The 10,557-nt window shown below is 37.9% G+C and overlaps 1 protein-coding gene across 1 annotated transcript; it reads right to left on the bottom strand.

Annotated features, from left to right (window-relative positions):
- Positions 1 to 1,273: 1,273 nt before the first annotated feature.
- LOC107843912 (protein SCAI) lies at positions 1,274 to 10,188 on the bottom strand (the record flags this gene model as incomplete). The annotated part of the gene is given in 10 exon segments (XM_016688342.2): positions 1,274 to 1,703; positions 1,933 to 2,069; positions 2,151 to 2,333; positions 4,400 to 4,491; positions 5,293 to 5,481; positions 5,585 to 5,651; positions 6,160 to 6,402; positions 6,552 to 6,752; positions 7,431 to 7,818; positions 9,852 to 10,188. Coding segments are annotated over 10 exon segments (1,845 nt in total). The 3' UTR covers positions 1,274 to 1,483.
- Positions 10,189 to 10,557: the final 369 nt, after the last annotated feature.

The raw sequence follows: 10,557 nt of genomic DNA, 5'->3' as shown, positions 1-10,557 counted from the left end.
GAATAACTTATTTTTTTTATTTCCAGGATATGTGATTACTGAAAAATATACCTTATTTATTTTTTATAAAAAAAGAAAAAAATACTGTTCGCTACAGTGTGCTAGTATAAACTAATATAGTATTGGATCATTTGATGTGCCCATAGGATAAGTAGGATACTCATGAGTTGTGATATCACATAAGACTATTTTAATATGGATAATGGGATAAAAGTGACTCAGAATTAGTTAATACGTCATTATCCAACATGAAATAAAAGGAGAGAATAGAAATCATAGTAGTAGTAGTACTTTCTCTATAAACATACTCTCATTCTTTTTCTCTTCTTTTGAAGATATGATTACAAATAGAAGAAAAATATTGAGCCCAAATGGGCAAATGAAGAACTGTTGAGTTCTTTCAGGCGATTGATAAAAGTAGATCGAAGCCCATTACATCCACCATCAACCTTAAATGGGACCCCCTCAGAAGGGAGCCTATAAACTCAATACGCACCATCTGGGAACCTGATAAAGAAGGCATTGGTGGTGTCATCAGAGACCACTGGATCATTGATTTCCATAAATCACTACTAACCAAATGGAATTCATAGCCCTTATAGAGGGCCTTAGGCTAGCTAAAAATCGTAACCTTACCCCCATTGAAATTATTACTAACTCTGTAGAAATTATCCATATGCTCCACAAGGGTAACCTCACTATAATCCTCTACTTGATGAATACAGGTTGATCCTAAGAGAACTAGGAGAAACAACCGTACAACACTGCTATAGAGAGCAGAATGGAGTAGCAGACTCATTGGCAAAGGCAACAGTGACAAATGAAGGTGTTGAGGAGACGATTCTCTTTGTAGTTCCTCCGGTGTAATGCCTTGAAACATGTTTGGACAGACATTAATGGAACTTGCTACTAGCAGTAACATCTCGAACAAGGGGCAATGCCCAAACTCTTTTACAGTGGAGCCAAGCTGAGGCCTGTATTTTGCAACTAAACTCCACTTTTACTTCATATATTTCTGGTTAACCAAAAAAAAACTTTAACATGCAAGAGAATTAGCTTTTTATAACAGTTCTCTCCTTCATAAACAAATTACTGAAAGCATCCATGAAACTATGCAACTTCAAGAATAAATGAATCCTCCCTTTTACATGATTTTCTCACTAACATATTGTAACTCCCCGGGTCGTGACACATATGAAACAGAGCAAAGGGCACTGGTCAGATGTACAAAAGAGAGTTTAGCCAAACAGGAAATGTTGTTGAGGAACCATTGTTCAGACTTCAAAAGCATCACATATAATGATTAACTGGACAAGTATTTCAACCTACAGAACCCAAATCACATTAACAGCCATACATGGAATAAAAAGAAAAAGTGCAAACGAAAGAAGCCTCCCCATTTTCAAATCAATTTACAAAGCTACTACAATTTGAAACACCGCCCCCACCCCACCCAAAAAAAAAAAAAAATCAGTAGACAACTTCAGTTCTCCTCGCTTCTGTTATCGGAAAGCATCGTGTCTTTTGAGAAATTGAACTTGCTGGTTGCACCAAAGGTGTCAGCAAGTTGCGACACGGTCCTTTGACAAGTGTCACTAGTTGGCAGGAAAGCATCTGGAAGGGAAGGGATGCATTCAGGGAGAAATTCTGTCTTGTTGAAGGTCGGAGCATACAGCGCCAGCACTGTCCGACAGAATACGAATCTGCAACATTCCGAGTGTTTTACCATCCAAGTTTTTGCATAGACAAGAACAACAGAAAAGTAGACGCTGAAGGATGTCCACCGGAGACAGTGAAGTATCCGATTTTGCTAGGTGATCAATGTCAAATCAACTACTTCTATATTCAGCCACTCGAGGGTCTACCTCAAGACTTGATACTAGATGTCTAAGATGAGTACAGAAGAAAATGTAAGCAAACAGTAGAACCTACCTTAGAATGAGCCTCCGTAAAAATGGATCTCCAAGAGTTTGAGCCCAAACAGGATTAAGATTACCGGATGCTGCTAATAACAAACCCCACTCATTTAATGATGAAGAAAGCAGTTTGTCAGCCATACCATACATATCCTGAATGCAAGAATCCATATGTGAGCAAACCAAGCACATAAAAAACAGGTAAGATGCAGTTGGGGTTTAAATCTAACACACCATGTCAATGTCAGAACCCGTGAAACCAAGCATCAAAAGGAAAGCCTGTAAGGGAATTGTAAGAAAACTTGTGAATGAGCTTCCACTTGGCTGTCGAACAGAATCCACAGTAGATATAGGCAGTGAAATTGCAGGAGAGAGTAGCATGGCAACCGATTCTCCCTTCTCTGATCCACTTAAGGCCTGTGCATATTCATGCATCAAATAGCTTTATCCATGTCAGAGCAATAAATTAAAAGCAAATGGTTCATTACCTAAATAATTAAACAAGTGATTAAAAATATATTAAAAACATTTACTTTTAGGCATGTGAGTTAACTTCAGAGTTATCTATTTGATAGCAAATACAAGGTTATCAAGAAACAACGAGGCAGCTTCCACTAAGCACAATGAATGATGAGCTGATGAAGTAATTTTGTAAAAGAAAGCAGGCTGGTGAAAAGAGAAGTGCAATCTAAATACAGTCCTAGCTTGAAAACAACACTACGAGAAACTCTAATATGTCATCAGAGATCTGATACAGTGATACTGTATAATGTCATCAAAGTTTGTAGACTATTGCATGCATAGATCCTTCCGAGGGTGTCTAGAACACAATTCAGCTGTAGATTTTGGTAGAGTGAAATGCATCAAGAACAAAATGATATACTGCTGGAAAATTAAGTATAAAATGTCATTAAAAAGAATATCAAGACATCATGGTTTGAAACCTACGATACCGAGAGTCAGAATGATCATCACACAAATCAAGAAATTAGAACTTAGAAACTTCTTTGATAAGGTAAATAATTTTATTAATGGAAGGTAAATTCCCGTATACAGATAGAATACCAAAAAGAAGAAAAACCTAAACTACAATATGGTTCTCTATAAAAGACTTCTAATCATCTCAATACACACTAGGGTCTCATTAGTACATCAAAAAGAACCTAGAACAAGAGGCACTCCTCACATGTAAGAAATCATTTTCAACCATTCAAACGCTCTCCTATTCCTCTCCCTCCAAACTAATAACATAAGTGCTAATGGAACTACATCCATGCCTGGGATCTTCTCCTCCTCTTTCTGAAAGCCCAGGTACACATTGCCTTCTTTACTGTCCTCGGCATGACCCAGTGTACTCCGAACCAGTTCAAGACCTCCCACCACGGACATTCTGGACAACATTCCTGGATTATATCATATTTCCAAGAGCATAAGTAGATCAATTGCCTAAACAAAAGCTATAAGCCCAGAAGCGAGGCTCAAAATGTGTCGAGCACTTCGTCTTACTTAATGTGCTTCAATCTCATCATCCATGTTCTAAAGTATACTTTCTCTTCTGGAGAGGCGACACTAAACAATTGATATATCACTTTATCATAAATATTTTTCAATTTCTTTGTTCATATATTTGTCCTTCATGCTTATAATAATTAATCTTGAACTAAATATATATATTTGCATTTTTTTCCCTTTGTGCCTTTTTTCATTAAAGCCCACGATTTATTTGCGCTTAAAGCCACTGTTTCATGTATCATGACTCCTTTGCAACCAAAAAGACTTTCTAAGTCTTCGATCATCATTTGCTTCTGTCTGCCAAACCAATACTCACAATCCATGTAATACTTCCTTTAACAAGAAATCTGCTGTTTCAACTTTGGAACTCGGTGATGATGGATCTGTCTCTCCATTTAAATATGAAGCATGCTGCAACAACGCCGAGCACACATCCTACACTGTACTAGCTTTGCCATTGAACAAAAGCCTTGCTAGCCGTATGTAGCATATTAACAACTGTCAATCTTGTTTCAGATGTGATAGGCTCCATATCGTAAGTGTGCACCCAAATCGAGGCCCCTCTTCTATGCAGGGGATGCATATCTGAACACCAAATACTACCTAACTGCCCCAAGGTACCTTAAGATTTGCTTCTTAAAACACCCAACATCCATAAAGTGCAATTGTAAACCTGAAAAGCTAATGTGATGGCAATCAAACTACTGATGGGTGACACGAAGCAGCAAAAAGGAATATTAAGAGAGAATTCGCATCAAGTTTGACGGAGGAACTCTTTTAGCTGCTGTTGAAATAGAGTGAGAAAATTATTGCATTAGGTTAGAGAGTTTTGGCTCGCTCAGAAATTCTCTTGCAACATGCATAATACCAGAAGAGACCAAGCAACTTCATTCCCTAAAACAGTTTGTAAGCTTTAAACATGGAACACAACACCAATTGTCATCATATTAAGCAAGGTCCAGGATGCATACCGCGAATGCTTTACTGCTATCACTGTCAATGACCAAAAAAAGTGGTCTTCTAGTGAATGGCAACAAGTCACATGGATAAATCCCACTCAGACCTAAAATAGAAAATAATGTTTCAGGATTCAGAATTCTGTACAGCCAAAATATGACACGTGGTTTCTATTCCAATGGATAGGTTTAAGAAAGAACTTCTGTGATGCTCAGAAGTCGGAAAAGATGATGATCAGCATGTGGTGCTAAGTATAAAAACAAAATACGAGCCATGTGACAGAAATGAAGCGTAACAATTTGCTTCCAATATTTAGATCAAAAGAACTGATGGTGCGAAGAACCTCTTGAGTCCATTGTCCATTTCTTGTATATACGTCAACAAAGAATGCTAATTTTTAAAATTAAGGTACAGCTACACCCCACATTTGCCTACTCGAGAGCCCAAACTTTACCCACTTTGCTCCCTTTGTGACTCAGTGGCCCAATATTATGGTTGAAGGTGGAACATCGTTGCCAATAGACTATCCCTTCCTCATTACAATTGACTCCAATATTTAAGATGATACGAAGTATGAGCAGAAAAACACCTCCTGACATTGACTTCATGAAAAAATCAAGTTGATATCTTCCTTGAGTTAATTTTAAATAGATAAAATCGGGTATTTTTGTTTTAAATTGTTCTAAGTTCTTGAAGCATTTCTATCTAGTTTTTGTTGATGAGAAAAAACAATGAACTTCTACAGAGAAACGTGTTGTCCATATGAAAAAATGACCTATGCACAATGAAACAAGACCTATGTGCTATTCCAACAGCTGATATTACTGCAACAAAAATGAAGACAGTATGTTTTGTGCCTCAAAACTGTTTGTTTTTGGATCTACGTAATGGATAAAGTGTTCAATACCTCCACTGGAACGAGAACCAATGTATAAGCAACTACTCTGGTCATTTAAGCAATTCCACTTGGCAGAAATGGGATTTGCAATTTCAAATTCGAAGTTCAGTGAAGATGTAGAGGTGGCTTCTAAGTCACCACCACGAGACATACAGCTCCTCCCTGAACCATGGGATGGAGAAGAGTTCTGAGAGCTTCCTGTCACAAATTTAAATTGTTAACAGGATAAGTTTAAGCTTTAAATTAGAGTTTTGAAGGGACAAACTAAATCAACATGTAAGATTTCTACACTGTTTACTACCTGTAGCAGACAAATATATTAAAAGAACTCCGTCATGAGGTAGCTCCTCACAGTTTGTGGCCAGAACCTGCCAATAAATAGCAAAGTTAACTTTTAATGGAGAATAGCATAAAGAGTATATTCATGAGGAATACACAGATAATCCAGGAGCTGAAAATCCTTCAAAATATCCAGGAGGCCATTGGCTGTACTGGAACGGTGACAACTTTGCAGCATCATTATAGAAGATATTAAAAGGAAACTTCCAACTAGCACAAAAAAATTAATTGCAATAATATTAATAGAGCATGCTACCAGGAAAGCAAAACCAATTCCCCTCAAAAGTAGCAGGCACCTTTCCCATCTCAAGTTTGTGCTAAAACAAGTTATGAGCGTTCACATTCACCAAGTTAATTCGATTGTACTTACAAGATATTGAAATGTAATAGATGATCAAATTTTAGTTTCAATGAAGCTAATAGAAGTTAGAACAGCATATTGATCAGCGTCAGATGAGAACACAAAACCTACAATTTGCTTTTTCAACCAAAAAGAAATAAATTATTTGCAAATACTTGGAAAATGAAACTACTCACCGCTAAAAAATTTGTAACAGAAGGACGATATAGGATGGACTTGCGAGGGTTAGGAGGTAGAGTAGGATCAGATATATCTTGTGAATAATTAACACGGCTGGGGCCCGGAGCTCCATTCTGGCCAATACCAGTTCCAAACCCACTTGGAGGAAACCCACCTGTCTGATAAAATGACCCACTAGGTTCCCACTCCAGACATTGTAGTATCCGGAAAGTATCAAGAGTCAGTTCTGAATACTTAACCTGATCACCGCATAGAAGGAGAAGACGAGTGAATAATAATGCAGTTGATTAAGATGGATACAAACATTAATTTCACTAGTGAACTGCACAATATACCCAGATATTTCCAATTAGAACAGAAGGTAGGTGCAACGGGGAGAAAGACTCACCTCATTGGGATGGTAGCTGCAGAGCAGTGCATCTCGTAATCTTAGTTTTCTCTTTGCTTCAACAACTTGTGGCAGGCAATCTGGATGAAGGTCCAATACAACACTGTATCTCAATGGCCTGATATTCATAAAAGCTGGGTCAGCTTTTAGAAACTTAACTATTTCCTGAACCACCAGCTTCCATTCTTTAAAATCAGTTTCCTGGAAATAAGACCATTTAAAGTCATTCATCTATGCATAGATCATTTGTTCTTTCTCCTATCACAACATCTAGTGAGCAAGGGACCAAGCTAGTATGTGGAAACGGGTCATAGCATACAAAATGCATTCATATTATTCAGCCCACAAAATGACAACTCCATTAATAGAAGCGAACATTTGGGAAATTGTCACTTCCGTGTTTGGTACCGAACTTTACCTGAATAGCAGGTTGTTCACCACCTTAATGGTTCAATAGAATATTCGAATTTGGATAGTCTTATTACTTAAAAGAAGCCCGATTACTCCTTGTTGAAAAAAAAAATCACATCACATGATAAAAGCTGATGGTTTCATCAAATCCCATAAAAGCCACCACCTCCATGGCAGGTAAACAGATCCTAAGTTTTAGATCCTGAACATGCCACATATTTTTGTTGAAGGCACAAAGTAAACAAGAAAATAGAAAATATGCTTTCTATACATGTGTGAGCAGAGGTCTAAATTATAAAGATAAATTGAGCATTTGAATCTGACATGCTACATATGGGCCTTGCTCCAGTCGTGCTAGCAATTTTTATATAATTATGGCAAAGCAAAATATAACATACAGTGGAACAGTATATATGCACCTACAGGACAAGCATGTGTACAAAACAATTAAGAATCATGGTCACCGACCTGGAACGCCCTCTTGCATTCATCAAGCAACATTTTCAGCTGATTCACCAATTGATAAACCATATCACGCCGATTCAAAACCAAACAAACTGTTAGAAACCGAGCAAGAAACCGAAGTTGTTTGCTGGAAAGATTAACATCCTGAAACATCCCGTCTTTAAAATACTCCCTGGTCAACACTGCCTCATAAAAGATATAAGACTCAGACAAATAGCTGGCCTCACTTGTCCTCATGTACTGGCCAAAATAAAGCTGCCCAATCCTAGATGCAATATCCCCAATCTCCCATCTCTTGAGACCAGCTTCCACCAACTTCTGTCGATTCTCTTGTTGAAACTTCCATAACTGTGTGTATACCTTGAAAACCTTGTAGAAGTATGTATCATACCTTATATTACACAAACGCCCAAATTAAAGACTGTAAAAGACAAAGCATTCTTTATACGAATCAACACAGAAACACAAATACTGCAGAGGATAGAAAAGGAAAAATCATGTACCAAAATAACAAATGCCAAGAAGAACAAAAAGTCCTTGGACACGTAATGGATCATGAAGTACTATTTCGACAGACAACAGCTACGCCTTGTTTCTATAATGTACAATGTTTTCCATGATAAATTACTTTCTGCTGGTACTTGGTTGCATAAAAGTATCATTTTATTAGATGAGTCACTAAAGTACTAAAAAAGATTTCCTTAAGAACAATATGCTACATCAAATAGTGGAAAACAGTTTATACTCTTAAGTTAACTTCCACCACACTCAGGCTCCATACGTTGTCGCTAGTCGCTACTATCAACATGTGACCGTTATTCTCCTCTTTACTAAATCTATTATCACTAAATGCCGCCAATATACTGTGACAGTGACACATACTTATGTCCAATCAAACATCAAAATAGAAAAATTATCAAGCAAAATGTTTTCCAAGGAAAAAACATTATAAGTTATTCCAAATAGGGACCTAATCATCTTGATGCTAATGCATTAAACTGACAGAAATTACTCCTAAATTGTTCACTTCGTATCATTATTTACTCATCTTCAAGGTTGGTTATTAAAACAGATTCCATTATCGGTATTATTATTTAGTAGTGTCTCTTATTTTCCAATGTGTAACAGTACAACATACCCGGTGTAATCCCACAAGTGGGGTCTGGGAGGGTAGGATGTAAGCAAACCTTACCCCTACCTTTGTCAGGTAGAGAGGTTATTCCGGTAGACCCTCAGTTCAAAAAAAAGGATAACCAAAGCAAAATTGAAAGAAAAATAACGAAGCAAAATACCAAGATAAACAAAGCAATAGGCAGCAGTAAAAATTGAAGAATAAGATACTATGCAAATGCTGCTAAAACAAGGAGAAGATGAGGAGAGGAGACTTCCCCTGCCTCTCCCACATAAAAGCTAAGTTGCGCGGGCTCTTCATTTTCGATGCTGCATCCATGTCAAATTCTCCAAAAATACACTACTTTTGGAGAATCCAGCACGCATCCACTGACATTTTTGAAGATTCTGAGCAACATGGTATAAAGTACTGACTACCTATTACCCTTCTACCTAATCCTTGACCTCCAAAACCTTCCTATCTATGATAATGTGTGTCATGTCTTGTCTAATCACCTCCCCAGTTCTTCCTCAACCTGCCTCTACCTCTCCTAACAATTGCTATAGCCAATGTGTACACAATCTGTAGCTTTATTTGTTTTTTATCTTGCTACATTGCTGCCATATTTTTATTGTAATCCTGCTTCAAAACACATTTCTTTAGAGCCAGGGGTAGGTGTAAGGCTTGCGTACATCCTACCCCTTCCCAAATCCTCCTACTTGCGGGACTACACTTGGTATGTTGTTGTTGTAACTAAAAGGGTTTATTCCATCTTCGTCCCTTTCCATTACTTTCTTTTTATCTTGCTATGTTGCTGCCATATTTTTCTCGTAATCCTGCTTCAAACACATCTCTTCAGAGCTGAGGATAGGGATAAGGTTTGCATGCATCCAACCCCTCCCCAAACCCCACTTGCGGAACTACACCAGGTATGTCGTTGTTGTTGTCACTAAAATGAGTTATTCCATCTTCTTTCCTTCCCCATTGAAATTCCCAAAATTATACGATTCATTTATGCATTTCACGGTATGTAACTATCATTATCAGCATCAATATACCAAATTCCAACGTGTTCTCCAATCATAAACAATTATGCCGGGAAATCTTAGTAGCTCAATTGGTTGGCTGGCTATCTAAACTCCCACCTTGTTGGTGAGGGTTGGATTCACCACCTTGAAATCCCCTTCCCATTACCCTTTTCTCTACCCCGAATTTATTTATTTAGTTTTTACAAAAAACGCACAAATGGGTTGTTGAAGATCATTCAAAATTGAAAAAGGAGGTCAACAAAATAGAGGGTAAAGGTGTTAGACCTGTTGCGTTGGTAGTATGGCAAATCTCGAATTTTGGAGAACTTTTTGTCAGCTTTGGCAACAAGACTCCAATAAACTTCGCTGACTGGTATGTGGTTATTACTATTGCTGTTTTGCTGAGACATTTCTTCTTCCAATGTTGCTAATACTTCACTTTAGATAGTCAATTGAATCATCTGGTACTAGGTAGCACAATGAAAGAGGAAAATGAAAGGGATCCAATATTTGCTGCCATTGATTCTGAGTAAATTTAAAGTGAAAGTCTTTGAAATTCTGTGTTTTTTTTGTTCTACTTTTTACTGTCACTTGGGACTGATGGGGATTTGGGAAAGGTCGGGTCGCTCATGAAGAGGTCCGATTTCTTAGGGCATGTTTGGGAAAATTCTTCTATTTGTCATTCTCTTTTTTTGGTTTTGGTTTTCCACCTGGTGTTCCCACATACTTAAATATTTGTGGAGGACAAAATGCGGGAACGAAGGTTGAAATGGTTTGAGCATGTGATGAGGAGGAACGCGGATGCTCGGGTTCGTAGGTGTGAGAGGCTAGCGTTGGATGACTTCAGGAGGAGTAGAGGTAGGTCGAAAAAATACTGGAGGGAGGTGATCAGACATGATATAAAGCAACTATAGCAGAGGACATGACCCTAGATAGGAAAGTGTGGAGATCACGGATAAGGGTAGAAGGCTAGCGGGAGGGTGTGGGTTGT

Source organism: Capsicum annuum, chromosome 1 (assembly GCF_002878395.1).
Source record: "Capsicum annuum cultivar UCD-10X-F1 chromosome 1, UCD10Xv1.1, whole genome shotgun sequence".
In the NCBI taxonomy this organism is placed as follows: Eukaryota; Viridiplantae; Streptophyta; class Magnoliopsida; order Solanales; family Solanaceae; genus Capsicum; species Capsicum annuum.
The sequence above is the reverse complement of the archived record's forward strand: the minus strand, read 5'-3'. Positions and strand labels throughout refer to the sequence as shown.